Raw genomic sequence first — 18,709 nt, 5'->3', positions numbered from 1 at the left:
GGTTGTTGAGTCCAGCCAATGAAAGAGAAGGGCTGCGAACCGAGTGGAATCATTTTGAACTTGCTGCTTCATAAAGTCCATTTAAATTCTTTATTGGCGCATTTTGTTCGGGAATTAAAAAATAATCCGTGTCGTGACGCGCGGGGTATCGATCCGCGTGGTGACGATGAGAACATAGTCCGTCGTAGGCGGGAGCAGCTGCGGTCAAATCTCCATTTAGGAGGGGCCTCGGTGTGAGGGGGGGCCTCGCAGACTGTGGTGCGTCCCGGAGCCCGCATACATGCCCGCACTTCAATTGCGTGCAGCCGCCAGTTGCGTACACTGTCGCGCCAGGGGGACAGAGAGGACAGCTTGGAGAACACTGAGGACCTGAACGCACCACCAGGTGAGTCCGGGTGTTCCTCCCCGCGCGCGGCGACTTATTCCATCACTGGATGGAGAACTTAGTTTAACTGAGTTACCTTCGTGAGGAAGCCGACCCCGGAATGACGCCCCACGCCGGCCGCTTTTACACCCGGAGGGGGGGGGGGGGGGGGCACTCGGCTCTCACGGCTCGTTGTCTTCCATTCGAACCGAACCGGGTCTGAAATGTCTCTGAAGCGAACCTTAAAAAAAGGCTTGAGTTTATCCCGACGGCGATAACGGGACCTTTAGAGCGACGTCATCATGTCGGGGCGCATTCCGGAGTAACGCGACCCTTTTTGGCTGAATGTGGTTGCGCAGGTTTAAATACTGCAGATAACAAACAGCCTTGTATTTGTGAATAAGACCCCCCCCCCCCCCCCGTTATGGAGACCGGCCAACGCACAGTCATTGCATGTTGTATAAGATACATTTGTGCAGCTCCGTCCAGTTCGCTGTCGGAGCGCTGGATCCTACGCACTATGCGTAATCCAGTGGAGTCTGCAGCGCTCTGCGCTGAGGGACGCGTTCCCATGTCGAGGCTGCACTGATCCGAATTGGTGCGCTTTGAAAGTCCATCTCTGATATTGTCTTGTTCCAGGTGGCCACACAGCGCTGGTAAACCCAAAGCAACATGTCTCATCGGAGTGGGCAGGAAGACCCCGAGCGGTACCTGTTTGTGGACCGGGCTGTGGTCTACAACCCGGCCACGCAGGCGGACTGGACGGCCAAGAAGCTCGTGTGGGTCCCTTCGGAGCGCCATGGCTTCGAGGCGGCCGGCATCCGGGAAGAGCGTGGCGAGGAGGTGCTGGTGGAGTTGGCCGAGAATGGCAAAAAGGTGCCGATCAACAAGGACGACGTCCAGAAGATGAACCCGCCAAAGTTCAGCAAGGTGGAAGACATGGCCGAGCTCACCTGCCTGAACGAAGCGTCCGTGCTGCACAACCTGAAGGACCGCTACTACTCTGGGCTCATTTACGTGAGTGGCTGAAACCCGGAGCCTTCAGAGATGGTCCTTCCATCCCTCTGTAGCAATCCTATGCTGTTATAAGACTTGTTATAAATTAATCTTGCATGGAGATGTAATATGAGATGTCTTTTAAACATTGCCAGGTTTTCTGGATCTGTCTTTGGTGCCTCTAGGCTAGATGTCCTTTGATCTGCTCTGATGTCAGCGGAGTCTTAAGTTTGATACCTGAGCCAGGTGATTCGTGTTCCTGTCTGATCTTGTGATGATTTCTTCACGTCTGAATTCATCATGTTGAAGCATCGAGTTTCTCTGTTGAAGGATCCGCTCTGACGTTCTAGTTCTGATCTTGACCCATTTAGCGACACGTTTTCCAGGAATAGAATGTGTGTCGGTTTTCACCTGGTTCAGGGACTGCAGGCCAAAGAACAATAATCTGTGCTCCTCATCGCGCGTCGTTGTAAAACGTCGCTATTGGCTTTAGATTTCTTTCCATTCTACTTCATATTTTCACTTTTTGAACGCTTTTGAATTTACATTCTGCATTCCTGGTCATTTTCTGCCGTACCACGGTGTCGTGGCTTCTACTTTTTCGTGGTTCAGAATTGGCTCTGGAGCTCGTGAATTTGCCCCACAGCCCAGACGAATTGAAAACATGTGTCCGACTGTTTTGGTTTTCTATCGGGAAGAGAATTTTCCCATTCGGCGCTCCCTTATAATAAGAAACCGCCTATGTTCTAACTTTTTCCAATGTCTTTGACTTACCCCCAAATCTCAGCTGCGTCCACCGTATAGCATAATGCCCCCCCCCCCCCCCCAGGCTGTGCTCCTACTTGGAGTTAATGGAAACACTTCCCAGTTTGATCTACATTGTGAAAAACATGCCGTGGATCTTTTGGAATCTTCTCGTCTTCATGTGCAGCCCTTCTTTTTTTGCTTTGAAGTCCTTCGCTTCCTTCATTCTCAGCTATTGAAGTCATTCTGCTCTTCGTCTCTCTTCTAATGACTTTCATTTTGGAAGCAGGAGCAAATCCAACTAAAATTAGACCTAAGAGTTATCAAGAGTGTCTCTTTCTCTCTCTGTCTTCCTCGATATGCTTTTGTCTCTGGCTGATGATCACACAACCACGCAGATTCTCCGGCCAGCAGCAGAAAGACTCGAGGCTGCGTTTTTTTAAGCCTCGATGGGTGGATGCTGGATCTCCTGCCGGCTCGCTCCATCACCGCTTCCCCATCTGATGGCTCCGCACGGTTGAAGTCGCTCAACCTGCTTGGCCGTCTCCGTTGTTGTTGCTATCTGTGACGCGCTGAGTCACAGGCTTACCACAATGCTACGCGCTAACGGGGCTGCAGGCCGGCCTTTGTGTCGTCGGATGAGCCTCAGCTGTCAGAAAGCCTCAGCATTCTTCCATGGCCAGCAGATTGTCCGTCTGTCGGTCTCCTGCCGCCCACGCCAGCTCTGCTGCTCGGCGTCCGACTCGGCTCCGTTTCCCACACTCTGTCTTTGCCTCGCTGTGGCTGTGGACAGCAATGATATCCACTCTGTGTCTGTTTTGTATCTGGACGAGACCTGATTTCAAGCCCCCCCCCCCTTACTTTTTATCTTTCGTCTGCTTCTTGGATTCAAATGTTTGCAAGCTAAACCTGTCCCGCATTCTGACTTCCACCTTATTCGGTGTTTTAACGCTGGGCCTGCAAGCAGGGCAGCAGATAAAACGTAGAAATATAACATTTCATATTTCGTTAGAATGAAAGTCTCACTCTGTCCCGTTTTCTGTGGGACGTTCAGAGGATCCAATCTAACCTTGGACTTTCTGTTTGCTTTTCACGTAGTCGCCATGTTGACACACACACAGTCAAAGTTTGACCAAACGACTCTGAATAAGTAGTTTGTGGTATTTTATTTTATGTTTCAAAAATATTAAACTTAATAGCTTTGCCGAAAACCAGATGTTTTTTTTTCTGCTGTCGGTGTGATTTCACCCCGCTTATCTTATCACGAGGAGTGATCATGAATTGGTGAAGCGCCATACCGGATGTGGTCACGCTCACATCTGCACATGGATTGCTCTTCCCAGCCTCCGTAATGGAGCCAGGCTGCCTGACGGCCTGGCGGCTCAGAGAGGGCTGTTGTGTCTTGCTGTTGGCTGCGTGTTGCTCAGCTGTTACTAGGGCCACGGGCAGCCCATCTCCTGGATCTGATTTCAGAGTGGAAACATCACCTCGTCTTTCCCGGACTGGGACAGACATGTTGGCTTGGCAGGCGCGCTGGCAAACGGTCGTAGTAAATGCTCACCGAGCAGACGCTGATGCACAGTTTCATCCCTGTTCCATTAGTGCTTCGTGCAGCTTCATCCAAATTAAAGTGGCGTGAGAGACACGGAGCTGCGTATAACAATGTCCCCTTTGCTTCTCTGGGTCTGTCCAGGTTTCCCTGCGTGTCGCAGCAGCGAAGGGAACGGAGCAGACCCTTATTTATAGCAGCTCCAGGTTTCAGATAAGGGTGAATTAAATTTGCATTACCCTTGAGAAGGAGAGTGGAGCGTTTGAGTTACGGCAGGCCTTCTGTCTGAGAACACGGCTCTCTTTGAGCGGATTGGACCGGAGGGAACCCTCAGCTGGATCAGTGCAGCACTCCTCAGCGCTTTCTCTTTCTCGACCATCATTTCCTCGCCATTCCTACTTTATGCTAAATTCTCACCAATAACCAACTGACTGAGCGTCTGCACGATGGCCTCACTGCCCCGGGTCCTTCACTCTGCCCGTGGTCTGAGATGAAGCGACCCCCCCCCCCCGCTGCTCTTCGTATGTCTAATTCACTTCACTCTCTGTAAAACAGAGGCTCATTCATTTCTTACAGGCTGCAGCTTAGAGAGAACGTCTTTTGTGCCGTGCTAGAACTCGCTGCTTCACCACAAAATATTTTTAAAATGTACCTTTTCTCTGAGTTCTCTTAAGTGTTCCTGGTAAATAAACATCACTGTAGTAGGGTATGTATGTGTATGTATGTGTCTGTGGTGCGGTTGGAGACAGAACAAACAAACATGGCCGTCGCTGTAACCTTGAAGCGAGCCGGCTGCCTCTGATTCCTGCAGCCTCAGACCAGACGGGGCCGATTGCTTTATAATCGAGCGTGTGTCTGGATGTGATAAACGTCTGTCAGTTGCTGACATGCTGTAGATCTGCTGGACAAATGCTACTTCACTGACTGGCGTCCAACTTTCGTGCTATAAAAGAGTTCAGTATTATTATTATGACTCTCCTGCACTCCTCTTAAAAAATTAAGCTCTATATATTTGCATGCATTTTCATGTTGCTGTAGTTAAAGAGCACATTTAAAGTACATTCTGTTGGTGGGTGATGTCAGCAGAATGCAGCATGCAGCACTTGCATGGATTAGCTGCACACACATTGATGAATGTAGCTTTTTCCTCGTGTCTCCTGTGGCGATGCATATGACACCTGCAGAATGCTGCGGGGCCATCGCCCCCAGCCTCTCGCTCAGCCCCCCCCCCCCCTCCCGACGGCTTTGTCGCCTGGTTGTTTCAGTCTGTAGCATAAATGACGAGGGGTCATCCCATGCATATTCTCTGGAGAGAGATCTTGGGGCTAATTACGCAGCTAACTGCAATCACTCGTAGACGAGGCTGAACGTTTCCAGTGGACGCTACTTGCTTCATCTCAATGACGTTCACACACTCTTTGTTCACATTGTGTCGCGCTGTGTTATTTTAAAGGCTCTCATTGGGACTCTCAGGGCGTTTTGTTTGTTGGTCTGTTCAGTGTTTCGTTCACCCGGCCTGCCCAGTGTCTATCGCGGAGCTGCATGCCTGCTATGATGATGGAAGCCCCTAAGAAGTGGGTAATGACAGGTCCCGCTTCACCGATGTACGCGGACGGATTTAAAACGCAACACGCATGCAGGATCAATTTGAATGTAACAGCCATAAAATGTGTTTTTCTTTTTTGTCTGCTTCCGGTTCTTTCTATTTTCCACCTCTTCCAGGTGCCGTCTCTTCCTTTCCTTGATATTTTCTTCATTGCCTGTTTGTCTTAATCACAGACATACTCTGGCCTGTTCTGCGTGGTGATCAACCCCTACAAGAACCTTCCCATCTACTCGGAGAACATCATTGAGATGTACAGAGGGAAGAAGAGGCACGAGATGCCGCCGCACATCTACGCCATCTCTGAGTCAGCATACCGCTGCATGCTGCAAGGTAGGGTCGAGTTTTATCTTGCCGGTTTAATCTTCTTTGACAGAGTTGTGAAAATGCTACCTCATGGAGTCATCATGAATTCAGTTTTCATCATCTCTGGGAAGATACGACCAGTTAAGCTGGAAGTGCGTTGTGTTTGCTCTTTTTGTCCAGTTTAACTCCCTTACAGGCATCGATGGGCTCGGCTGCATAACCCGGCAGATTAGTGTGTGAAAAATGCGTGTGAAGTGTGTGAAAGGTTATAACATCACCGATTATGTCTCAAGAGGTCTGCTTTCACGGTAGAACTATTGGTGGTTAACTTCTTCTACTTTTTAAACCTGCAATGGAGAGTTTACTCTGCAGACTTTCTGCCAATACAGAGACTCTCTGGTTGCTCCCATGCGTGAAGCTGGAAACTTGGGAATCATGGTGCCAGACTTCACCTCACGCCCCTGAAATAATCCCCACAGCACCTGCTTTGGACTGGAAGAGGCCACGGACGGCAGCTCCTCTGGTACCTCTGGTGGTTTAGATACGAAACACGAAATCCACCAGAGAACTGACTGAAGGGGATATAGAAGGCGAATCAGCAGAGTTATGGGTGAGACAGAGCAGAGGGGACAGGGGGAAGACAGGGGGTGGCCAGCATTGTACCTCACAATGGGGGCTTTGTGCAGTCTGAAGGGGGCTGGGAGAGAGTGTGTGCGTGTGTGTGTGTGTGTGTCACAGTGGTTGTCTCTGGGATATTAGGCCTCATTTTAGGGTAGTGAGGACTGGAGAAGGGGGCTTGATGGAGGGCTAGCCCAGGGACTGAGTGACAAGACAGGTGTGCAGGTTAATGGTGTGTGTGTATGTGTGTGTGTGTGTGTGTGTGTGTGTGTGTGTCAGATGTTCCTTGATGGACAACCGTGGATGTCTTGTTGTCTGAAATCATGTTTCTGCTCGTCTTTTGTAAACAAGCTCTGACTTTCGTTTCTTCCGTGATTGGGGAAACAAGTCATTATACAGATAGAGGTCACACACACACACACACACACACATGCACACGCACACTCACACACACACACACACACTGTGGACATTGGTGACGACTGAGCTCTCTGCCATGTTTTGCCCTCATTCTTGGATGGAGTTATCATGACATTGATACCTCCTGCCAGCACGACGGATCGGGTTGCCCGGCTGATTCTGTGCCTTCGCTCTCACCGACACTCGTAACCTTGCAAACCAGCCCAGGGTGAAAGGCAAGCTGGGTGATTGGTCGCTTGATCTGCTGCGTGACTCACTTTTATGAGCTACCGATGACACAACGTGTGTGTATTCATCAATGTGTTCTCTTAACATAGTCCGAGAAGTCTGGCGCTTCTTCAAATCTCACCCATATTTTTGTTTCACCGCTGCTTGCTGCTACGTGGATTTTGCAGCAAATGTAAGACTTTCATTACCTTTCTTGTTTTAGTGTAATGTTTATGTTCTTTCGCTGCCCTCATAAAAAATTTGTCCAACACATTGTGTGACCCCCACACCTCTGCTGTCATTTATGTCTTGGATTTACATGGGGCTGCGATATATAAACACGTGCGACAACAGCCTTGTCTTTTTGAATTATGGTGGGCCAAGACGTGACAAAGAGCCACTGTGCGGCCACCCCACGGCTGCCATCTGCAATCGATTGCATTGCCAAAAGCACCCTGCTGTAAATCCTGCGACTGCTTCCTGTTCCCTAAAGGCAACACCCAAAAGCACAAGGCTAATTTTACACTTGTGGTAAGCATGCTGTGGTGCAGCATTCATAATCTGCTAACACAAACAAAACTGTGTGTATGTGAGAGTCAAAGTGCAAAGACATCCTCTGTCTGCAACATATTCGGGGTGGGGGGGGTAGCGACACTGATAATGAGGATTATATTTCCGTGGGGCATTTAATGCAATCCTCGTCTGCAGTATCAGGCGTGAACAATGCGTAGGCATGATGGGTGCGACTGCAAGGTGTCTGTAGTACGAAACAGGAGCTGTTTCTAAATAGGTGAGATGTAAAACCAGTGGGCAGTTATGTAACTCCTTCCTCTTTCTTGATACCTTTGTTCATCCAAAATATGAAATAACTGAAAACAATTTCATCCGTTCCGGCGTCTAAAAACACTCAAATTGACGCTGATAAAAACAGTCTTGACCAAAACTCCTGCTGTCCTATCATCCATATTTAAGGGGACCAGTATGTTTCAGTGACTGATTTTCTCCTTTAACCCCCCCCACCCCCCCACCCACACGATTCTGATTTGAAATCGCAACGAATGGACGTCATAGCACCCTTTGTCAGGTTGTCCCCCACACATTGTGCTGTCATTTCCGAAAGGCTGGGGACATTCCCTAACGTACGTTGACAACCTATTTCTGTCTGTGATCTCAGTTGCCAACTGTCGTCACTCCCCTGAAACCGAATCGCAAGTATTGAGGCCCACTAAGGATTTAATGTGCAAGTGTGTCAGCAGGCGACGCGATGTTATTTATAGCCCATCTCCCAGAGTCTCTGATCTTTCCCTTTGCTATCACCATTTTTCCTCACACCCACACCCTTCTCCTCATTTGGGCCAGTCTGGGAAGTATTCACTTGTGCCAGAGGCCTGGGAAGCACGTCTGTCGAAGGGATTTATAAACTTTCTCCACTCCATTTGTTCGGTCTTTGATGGTGTAAAAACATCTCTCCCCGTATAAGCAGCATTTTTGTCTGTCACACGTTTGTTGAGTCAGGGTTTGCTATTTGCAGCTAAGGCCTGAAACACAGAACTGATTACCATAAAATCTCCATATTGTAACTCCGCCGCAGCTTCCCCTGATTCCCTCGTAACGCCACCAGTCTGCTGAAAACAAAGCTTGTTCCACGCCCAAGAGGCCCCAGCGCTGGCAGGGAGGGACACAGGGGCATCCGAATTCCAGCACATAGCGCTCAAATTCCCACAGACACACACAAACACTCACACTTTCACACACGTGAAAGGCCAGTCAGCTCAGTGGGGCTTTCTGGCCGTCTGTTCGGAGGCTCGTGAGTGGCTGTGAATGCCTCCCTGGCAGCTGGTTCAACAGCGGTGCAGTGAAAAAACGCAACTGATCTGGTTAGTCACTCGGCAGCTCCCAACGGCCATGTGACCAGTAAACGAAGAATTTAATTTCATTTAATTTATGAAATACTGTAGCCTTCATTTTAAATGGACTTCAATGAATTATTAAAAGACTTTCCATTTCTTTTCTTTTTTTATCTTACATGGGCTGTCTCTCTCTACCTCCTCAGCACCCTAAAGACATTAAGTCTTATTGTGAAAGGGTCTTATTAACGTCCTAAATTATACATTTTTTTGTCCAGAGTGATACTGAAGTAGCTAATAAGTGAGTCATCTCTCCTCTTTTCTGCAAACAGAATGTACAATATTTGCGCTCTGCTTAAACAGAGATGGATGGGGAAATTATTTCCATCCAGTTTTGGACATTTTTGTTACTAATTCATTGAATTGAACAACGAGGATTGTATTGTGTGTGTGTGTGTGCATTTTTTATTTCCTGAATTAACTAGTATTAACACCACGGGTCTGAAATTAAAACCCGGAAAGGAGCAATTCCGGTGGGAAAATCTCGAGGGCTTTGTGGCATTCTGGCAGGGAATAATTTGAACCAACCAACAGCGCGGCTTCCCCCTTCGTTTAATAGAGCTGCTTCTGCCCTGCGCAATCAGCAGCGTCCTGTAAACTCAAAAATATCTTGCTGTTGCGTCAAAACCTTTGGGTTCTGATGAGGATACAGTATGAACACGTGGGATTTGACTTGGATCTTGAGTGCAAAGACTTTCATAGAGTTTCATAGAGTTTAATTTGTGTCCTATCACGATTTTGTGGAAACTTCAAAGTGATTGTTAAACACTGCAGTTGCTCACAGTCTGAGAATGTGGACGAGGTCTTTACACCACTATCACCAGACAGACTGAGGATGGAGATGTGTGTGTGTGTGTATGTGTGTGTGTGTGTGTGTGTGGTCATTGCCTTAGCTTTAGGGCTTTCACTGCGTGCAACTTCTTTTATGACGCAAACTGAAAAAGCTTGAACTCCAGGGTCGGAAAAAATGTGTTCTATCCAGTTGCAAAGGCCCCAGAAGAATATTTTGTAATCAAGCCAACTTCTACTTTTCCAAAACTGTTCTCTGTAGCTTCATCTTCCTGATCAGAAAACTGTGTTCCGAGGAAAGTCGAGAGGCGGGCCTGTCAACTTTTGTCTCTGTGTTATGACAAATGAGATTAATGAGGATTGTTTGACCGCTGAAAATGTTTGTGAGCACTGAGGTTTGGTTTGGACGGTGGAATCCACAGTGTGGAGAATAATTTTTCTGGTTAGGGTTTAGAAAGTCCTTAAACTTTTGTAGTCGTCTAAAGCCAAATATTCCACCACCACATCATTATAAATGGGGGGGGGGAAGCCCACTCAGCCTTAGGTAACCGTTATGGATATTGCCGTCAATTATTTTGCACGATCTTGCCCTTTAACTGTAAATGTAATTTTTTTGGTCTTGTATATTAATCCTTTGCCACATATGTTATCCATCACACTGTACCCGGACACTAAAGGGTTAAATGTCGGCTTTAATTTGTTTTTGGAACGCCAGCATGCTGCTTAAACTCGCACGTCAGAGTGTCGTTGTTCTGCATTGTTCAGTGTGAACAAAAAAGCCAGTCCAGAGAAGGGGGCTTTGTTTTGGTGCCGCTCTGTGTGAACGAGGCGACTGAACGGTTTCCCCATGTAAAGATGGAACCGCTAGATCGCAGGACAATCAGGAGGGGGGAGTACCCAGGCTGAACAAGGTTCAAATTAGGGCAATGATAAAGGGTCGCAATGGAGTTGGGGCTCGTTGGGGGGGGGGCGCTCAGGAATGTGAAGAATGAGGGTTTGTTTAATCCTCACAGGGAATAAATTATTTGCAGCAAGGGGAACCTTGCCTTTCCTACTATTGGGAATCTGAAGTGAGATGCATGTGTGTACCCCCCCCCCACACCAGTGTGCTAAGGTATAAAACCGGGGAAATGAAACCTGCTTCTCCCCGTGCTGTCATTAAGGTTAGCATTTAGCATGTACTCATGTAGACACTGAACTTTGGTCCAACTTTAATCCTAATAAAACGATTGTGCCAACTTATTTCCAGTTCCCATTAGCCTTACATAAATGACTGGCAGCGAGTCTTTGCAGTGGAAATAACATTGCAGCCAAATGCTTTGATGATGTGTTCAAATGTAGAACATCTATAGGAACCTATGTGAACTGAGTTTGCATCATTCGTTGGGGGGAGGGAGGTGGGGGGGGGGGGAATTAGAAAATGAGGGCAACACAGAAAGGGGAACCCAACAGGGGTGAAGACTGTGGGATCTGGAAGAGGAGAGCAAATGCACCTTCACCGAGCCAGCACGTCCTCCTGGGTAAATATGAGCCGCTAGGTCGTTGTCATGGTAACTTGGATCCAAAAGCTGCCGTGGGCCAAGGTGGGGGCGCATAACAAATGAATTCAACAGCCTACGGCGTTAATTTCATAACATACATCTATCTCAAAAATAACAGGGTGAATAAGATTTAACTATGAAAGCACATAAACAGCCTGGCAAAGTTCAGTTACTGCTTTTATTGGACTCCATCTCTGAATACGGCCCCCCCAGGGGGGACGTGATGATGCCCCTCGATGCTCTAGTGAAGGCTACGAGGCGCAGGAAGGAGAATGATGCTGGCCCAGGAATGCTCCTATTCTTCTCCGCTGAAGCAGCACTGAAACACCTTGAAAGAGAGACGACTGTGAACGGAATTTCAAAAAGTAGTACCCCCCCGCCCCCCCCATTCGATCAGCCGTTTCTCGCTGGAGAAGATGACAAGAGCAGGCGTCATCAGGAAGGTTCGATCTGTAGAGGAGGTGACGGAAGCACTCCCATAATGCTAGACCTGAGTCTATATTATTAAAACCTGATCACATCCACGCTAGTTTCAGCACAGCTGTCTCCGCTTGTTTTCATTAAGAGTCTATATTTCATTACTCTTTGTTGCGTCGCCTCTCGCAGCAGCAGAAGGCTGATTGCTCTCTGCCTGACGGACGTGCGTGATGGAAGGGATACGTTCAACAAAGCATCCCTTTGAGTTCTGGGAAGTGAAGTCTGTGTCTACTTTGTGGCGTCTGACTGCGACTGTGAATGGAATCCTGAAGAGTAATTTGTGGAAAGAGCCAACGGGTTTAGGTCTGGAGTTGGTGTGTGTGTTCAAATGAAGGAGGGGATCGAAGGTAAGCTACAGGCAAATGGATGTGTGAGAGGCAGAGGATGGCGTGGGAGCAGTCCAAAGTGTAGTACATTCTAAACATACAGCTGAGGTCGCCTTATCTTCCACACTAACCAGCGATGTCATGATGATAATGAGACCCAGCCACACGCTCAAATATTTTCCACAGATGTCACGCAGTTTTTCGGGAATTCCTTTTGTTGTTGCTTTGTTTAGTCCGTTGAGTATCTGTTCCTGCTCATGCGGCTACGATTCCAAACAAACGGCCGCCGCCGGAGGGACAGAGCACAGAAGAGACGAATGTTCGTCAAATGGTGCTTATTAAGGCCCAGAACAACACTGGAGGTAATTGTGTGGGCTGACTTACATTTGCGGGGGGGAACTTGGAAAGGGCGGCTGGGGAAGTTTAGCGATTGTGTATTTGGTTTTCATACTGGTGATGACTCACGCAGCGTCGCGTGCCACGGCCCAGTGAGGCTGCACGTCGCTGCGGTGAAAATCCGTCAGGCTAATTAGCTCCAGGCTAATGGAGACGCGTCTGAGACACACTTGCAGGTAACTTGCATTCATACGTGTCTTCTGACCAATATATAGATTTCATCCCTTTGCCCTTGGCCTTGAAACAAACACTATTAGGATGCTTTCAAACATTCACGGTGTCCATGATGTAGAATGTGCAGATCATTCATCATTAATACTCCGATCCAGCACAGGTGTCCATCGTTCCTGTGAAATGCCATGTCGGCATTCGTCATTTCGTCAAGGGAAGAAACCACAGTAATGTGCTGGAGAGGGAAAAGAGCAGGTCTTTCAGCGACGCGAGGGTCTCCAGGTGCAAAAGAAAAACACACTCCAACATGATTTCATTACCGGAGGGATATTCACGCTTTAGTGCACGAACAAATGGTCGTCTGTTCGGTGATAGATAGATGACTCCTTTAAGTCTGTCTGAAAACGGACCCACATCAGCCAGATAGAAGACGAGACTCAGGACAGTGGATGGCTGTCAGAGAATACCTCAGCAATGCAGCTCCGTAGCCGGGTGAGGTGTCGGAGGAGGGGGGCCCCCCCATTCCTTCCAGTTTTACCGAGTTCAGGAATGTGGAGGTGTGCCCAAAATGTGCCTGATTCAGGAAATGAAAATTCTTCTCACTTCCTGCCACAAGAATGTCAGCCGACTGGCAGTCAATGGGGGGGGGGGGCACTCTTTGACAACTTCAGGAAGTATTAATGCATCATATCGGAGTGGTTGTCGTCTCTGCTCGTCAATAATGAGTTTTGAGAATTCTAAACATAAAAAAAAAAAAAGATTGTGTTTGTCTACATAGCCGGTGCTCCCTTATGCCCGTCACCTCTGACCTCTGCTGTTGACCCACGAGGCAAGGTCGTTTAAACTATATCACCTGCGCCGCTAACAGTCGCGTGATGTCATGGTTCAGTCCAGAAGCAGCCAGTCGAACCCTTAATGAACAACATGTGGTTTTTGTCGCTCCTTTCTTGAGAACTGATGAATTTCAAAATATGTTTTTGAGGTTGAACAATTAAAGAATAATTAGGTATATTTGAATCTACTGACCGGTTATATAGTGATATAGGTTGAATTAATAAATCTGATTTGGATAGAAATGTTGAATAATTTATTTGAACCTTTTAGGGCTTTGAGTTTTTCTTAATGTGTTATTTCAGTATTCTTTATAGTCATGAGGTCAATTGTGCTCTTGACATTCGGTGAATGAAGAAACCACTTAAATAGAATTACTAGTTGTAAATAACACCGATTTTATGTATTTCTGTAGAACGCAGTCAGAACGAGATGGATTTTCTTAATGTAGCGTTACTTTAGACTTTACACCATCTGCTCTGCACAGGAAACGTCTCATAATTTGTCGGTAACTTCTCATTATGAAGCAAACATACGGTGCACATATACTGTGTCCCTAGTGGGCACGTTAAATCATGCTCTGATAGATGATTTTGTTTGTCAGCAGATAAACGGGTCGGGTCCGTCTCGGTCCTGGTCGTGACTGCTCTTTGTAGTGCGCAGCGGGATCTTCGGCGTTGAGGGTTCACACTTCAGTGGGCAGAGATAATCCTGTCATCTGGACGTGGGTCTGAATTCCCCTGATGAAAGGTGTCAGGGCTTTGGTTACTGGTACGGGTGTCGGTTTACTGCCGCTGTCTGGATGAGGGAGGCTGAGGAATGGCCCACAGGCTGTAAAATGTACACGCTCGATTAATGAGAGCCTGCCGTCCATGTCTGGGTGTTTCCTGTTATCCACCGTCCAGCCTTTACCTGCTGCAGCTGGAAATTAATTGCATTTTAATGTGGTATAGCCCAGAATTAACTGCTTTAAGTAAAGGAAATGCTCAAGAAAAGATTCTAACTGTGATTGTTTTTTTTTCTTCTCAACAGATCGCGAGGACCAATCAATTCTTTGCACGTAAGTAGTGCTTTTATCTCTCTCTCTCTCTCTCTCTTGGTTCTGGTAATACAGCATGTTGACGGGCTGGAAAGTTGGAGATCAAGATTATATACATGCACCTCTGTTGGGGAATTTCATGTGAAAGGCAGTGGTGGAGGTAATTCTTGCTCTTGAATTGCTTACCTGCAGGATGTAAATGAAGGGGACGCAGAAACAAACATGAAATCTAGAGAGTTATTGAATGGACCGTCACTTTTTAATTATATAGTGGTTGTGTCTCAAGTTAAATAACCGTTTCTCAATCTCCTTTTATGTTTCTCTCATCCCGAGTCAATTGGGCAACTCCCATCATCTCCCTGTTTTATTTAAAGACTGGTTTCATGTATTTTTTTGCGGCCGCCGGCTTGTGCAGCGGTTCTACCCAGTACTACTGGAGCTATGAGCGTGGTTTGGTGCCTTGCCTTCGTCTGCTTTGATAGAGTAATTAAGTACCGTGCTGTTTGGCTTCCGTAGTCGTAACCAATGAACTGTTGCATAATCCATCCCAAATTGTAAAAATGACCCCCCCCGTTGTTGAGAGTGGAACCTTCTCCTCTGCGTCGCCTCGTTGTTTAATCAGTTTAGTGAAGCTGCTCATCACCGTAAAGACATGATTTGGGTTCAAGGGATGCGGTTGTGACCCAGATTTATAAACTCAATTTGACAGATTACAAATATCCTCTGATTATCACTATTGGGGGGCAAAAAATAATCTCAGAGTATTCAACAGTGTTGACTATAATGCTGCCTGGAGGCTCGAGGAACCGCCTGTTGAGTTCCAGTGCAGCGCTCTCTGTCAGAAGAGTTAATAGCCAGCTTGACTAAAGCCACCGGCATGCAGTGAGTTTGCTGGCCCTGGTTTTTTGTGGGTACTGGGTCCTGACCGTGGCAGCTGTGGGACGGTCATGCCTGAACACAGCTATCATTAGAGGCGGACCGAAAAGCTTGGAAACTTTGAACGGACTGGACTTCATGATTGCCGACTGTTGTAAATTATTTGAAGTGATGAGGAAGGCACAAATCGTTAAATAAGTTTAAAAAAAAAATGTGTGTTCATTTTCGCATTTGTCCTTCATGCAATCAGCACGCTGTCCATCACGTTTGTTTTTCAGAGGCGAATCGGGCGCTGGCAAGACGGAGAACACGAAGAAGGTCATCCAGTACCTAGCCCACGTTGCCTCCTCGCACAAAGGACGCAAAGACCACAACATTCCTGTGAGCGCTGCGCTGCCTGCATGCTCCTCCCTTCTCTGCTGATAGTCCATCATTTTTTTAGTAATTAGGTTTTAACACTTGTATTTATCTTTCCATAACAAACAGCCCGAATCTCCCAAAGCATTCAAGCTGCAGGCAAGTGTACCTTTCTCAAGCGGAGTGTGTGGTGACTGTTGTGTGTGTGCATGCATGCCCCCGCTGTAAACCTCAGCTGCTTCTATAATGACGCTGACGGAATAATCTGAGCTTCTCTTTTTACGAGGCGTTTTGTTTGCGCTGGCTCGGTCTCCTCACATGATGATTGAAGTTCAGAGAATCAGCCGTTAAAGCAGCAGTCGCCGATATTAAAACACTTTGTTTTATCACTGGATTTCTGTTTATTGCCGGCAGCAAATTGAGAAGATTTATCAGACGCATCTGTCCCAGTGAACAAAACAAGTGGAGAAGGACCAGACCCAGACTTTCATATTGTTAGAAAGGCATGATCTCCTGTCTCTGCTGATGGCCAGACTATTTAAATTTTCTCGGCCTACTTGGTCTTGCTTTCTGTCTAACAACGCATCGTAGTAGATCTGCAGATCATCTCACGTTTCTCTCAACAGCCAATTCCGACTGGAGTACAGCAGCGGTCCAGAGGAGTGTGTTAGATGCGGATCCAGACGCTGATCTGAGCTGATGTAGCAGCTATTTCTGTGCTCCCAGCTCCCTGGGTAGAAGAGATTGTGTCATTTGTGGAGAAACCGGAGGTTTCGTGGGCTGTGGGGAATGTCCCAACCAACAGTCCACCCAAGTTCTCAAGATTTAAGAGGAGGCTTTCATTACGGTTGTAGTTGTACAGCCTTTGGGTGTATATATAAGGCATATCATCACAACCATAGGAATGCCTGGGCTGGAAGAGGGCTCTCTCCAATCTTCCCAAAGCAACAACTCACTACAGAGCACGTGTCAAAACACCCAAACGATACGGCCTTCGCGGTTCCGTCAAACTATTTGTTAGTCTTAGTCCATGAACATGTCGCGTTCCCCTGACAAAAGTTACATTGTCCTGCAGTCGACATGAGCAAATCCAGCAGAGCCGTGATGAAGTGCTGCCCGTCTGAAAGATTGGTTTGGCCAATATAAGCTTGACCACATTTTTCCTAAGATGAACTGATTTTGCGTCGCCAGCTTATGCATGTCTTGGCAGACGGAGAAAAATGTGCTAAATAGTGATAAAAGATTCGTTACATGGTGCCAGGAGACCCTCTTACCCCCGTCTTTCTCCACAGGGCGAGTTGGAACGCCAACTCCTGCAAGCCAACCCCATTCTGGAATCCTTTGGCAACGCCAAGACGGTGAAAAACGACAATTCATCTCGCTTTGTGAGTCTACAGTCCCCATTAAATCACCGTTCTCTGACTGTAATCGATTGTACATGTGCTCACCAGAGTGAAAATAGATTTATCCAAGCTCTTCTCTCACACTTCATAGAACTTGTGGAATGATAAGGCGGACTGATGCTGTCGAGTTATTATTGTATTAATTTATATGGTTTGCAGAAATGACAGCATCTTTCTTCTCGTGCTTTTATGTTCCTGCAGGGGAAGTTCATCAGAGTCAACTTTGATGTCACGGGCTACATTGTTGGGGCCAATATTGAAACATGTATCCTCATTACCCGAAGAGGCTTCAGGAACAGGAGACCAGAGGATTGTTTCGGTGGTTTGAACGACACCCCAGCTTACGCTGACCTCAAGGATACCACTCTGCATATTTCTCAGGCACAGCCAGAACCATGTATTTTTGTTAGTCCTCCATTTTTATTCGGGTTTATTTGTGCTTGGTGAAGAAATAAATGGATACTCTTTAGGCTAACACAAGATTTGATGCCCAATGATTTCTATTGGGACTTATTTTTATGAAAATAATTGATACCGTTTCAGAAAACACTTCAGAAACGGTGCTTTCCTGTCCAACCTTTCCCGTCTGTGTGGGTAAAATGGCCTGTTCTTCCTTTGCAGGGATTTTACAAAACGTTTTTTTCCCCTCATACTTTCTTCAACTTACCAGTTTTTCCTTACTGACCTTCATGATGTCATAACCTGGGCAGTACTTAACATTTTCTTCAGACCTTCTGGAGAAGTCGAGGGCCATTAGACAGGCCAAAGATGAGAGGACCTTCCACATCTTCTACCGCCTGCTGGCTGGGGCTGGAGAGCATCTCCGGAGTAAGTGCCTGGCGACCGCTGCAAGCAGCTAGCGCAAATTAAAATGGAGCTTTCTTGATTGTGCTTATTTGCTTCAGGCGAGCGACAGAGCTAAAGAGAGCTGGTTTTAATTAGCACCGGCCAACTAATCGTTTTCGCTTACCTTTTAAATTGGCGTGTTAATGCGTTGATTCCTGAGGATTTAACACGCGTTTAGACATTTCAAGCCGGGATTCAAAAATCTGCAGGATATTTTCTTCACTGATCCACTTTCTGTAGAGTCAGGAGCAGGGCTGGGCAAATGCTTTCTGATTGGATGCACAAAATAACACCAAAATCCATACCCAGCATGGCACTAATGCACATTACAAACAGAATTTAGACAAAGATGATCAATAAATACTGTTGTTCCTTATTGTTTCTAGCGGACCTGCTCCTCGAAGGCTTTAACAACTACCGCTTCCTATCAAACGGAAACATTCCCATCCCTGGCCAACAAGACAAGGATAATTTCCAGGAGACAATGGATGCCATGCACATTATGAGTTTCTCCCATGATGAGATCGTCTGTGAGTAGTACAGCACTTCCAGATGTGCCCTGAAACATAACGCAGCCTTATTTTTCCTTTGTCTTTCTGCAATTACATTCCATCTCCACCATTACTTTATTTTCAACCCTGGCAATCAATGAAATGCTTCCTTATCCTCGCCAGGCATGTTGAAAGTGGTTTCTGCAGTGCTGCAGTTTGGAAATATTGTCTTTAAGAAAGAGCGAAACACCGATCAGGCCTCCATGCCCGAGAACACAGGTAAACACCCAACATTCACACAGTTGTGTCAGTCGGCAGAAAACCATTTAGCATCTCTATATAAGAATGCACCCGCTGAGGTTTAGATGAATATATCCTGTGTTGGTGGAATGCTTTCTGATTTAACAATGTGTGAACGTGGCATCAAACTAAAATCTACATTCTGTGTGACT

The 18,709-nt window shown here is 46.9% G+C and overlaps 1 protein-coding gene across 1 annotated transcript in view; it reads left to right on the top strand.

The window, feature by feature from the left end:
* Window positions 1-1,036: 1,036 nt before the first annotated feature.
* Window positions 1,037-18,709, top strand: part of LOC137905159 (myosin-10) — a 28,934-nt gene continuing 11,261 nt past the window's right edge. The window contains exons 1-9 of the mRNA XM_068749365.1: window positions 1,037-1,381; window positions 5,433-5,589; window positions 14,278-14,305; window positions 15,439-15,550; window positions 16,810-16,902; window positions 17,122-17,185; window positions 17,650-17,748; window positions 18,153-18,296; window positions 18,441-18,536. Coding sequence (XP_068605466.1) covers window positions 1,037-1,381; window positions 5,433-5,589; window positions 14,278-14,305; window positions 15,439-15,550; window positions 16,810-16,902; window positions 17,122-17,185; window positions 17,650-17,748; window positions 18,153-18,296; window positions 18,441-18,536 — 1,138 coding nt within the window. The remainder of the gene's footprint in view (window positions 1,382-5,432; window positions 5,590-14,277; window positions 14,306-15,438; window positions 15,551-16,809; window positions 16,903-17,121; window positions 17,186-17,649; window positions 17,749-18,152; window positions 18,297-18,440; window positions 18,537-18,709) is intronic.

This window comes from Brachionichthys hirsutus, chromosome 16, assembly GCF_040956055.1.
Source record: "Brachionichthys hirsutus isolate HB-005 chromosome 16, CSIRO-AGI_Bhir_v1, whole genome shotgun sequence".
NCBI lineage: Eukaryota > Metazoa > Chordata > Actinopteri > Lophiiformes > Brachionichthyidae > Brachionichthys > Brachionichthys hirsutus.
This window is presented reverse-complemented; position numbering and strand designations above follow the sequence as displayed.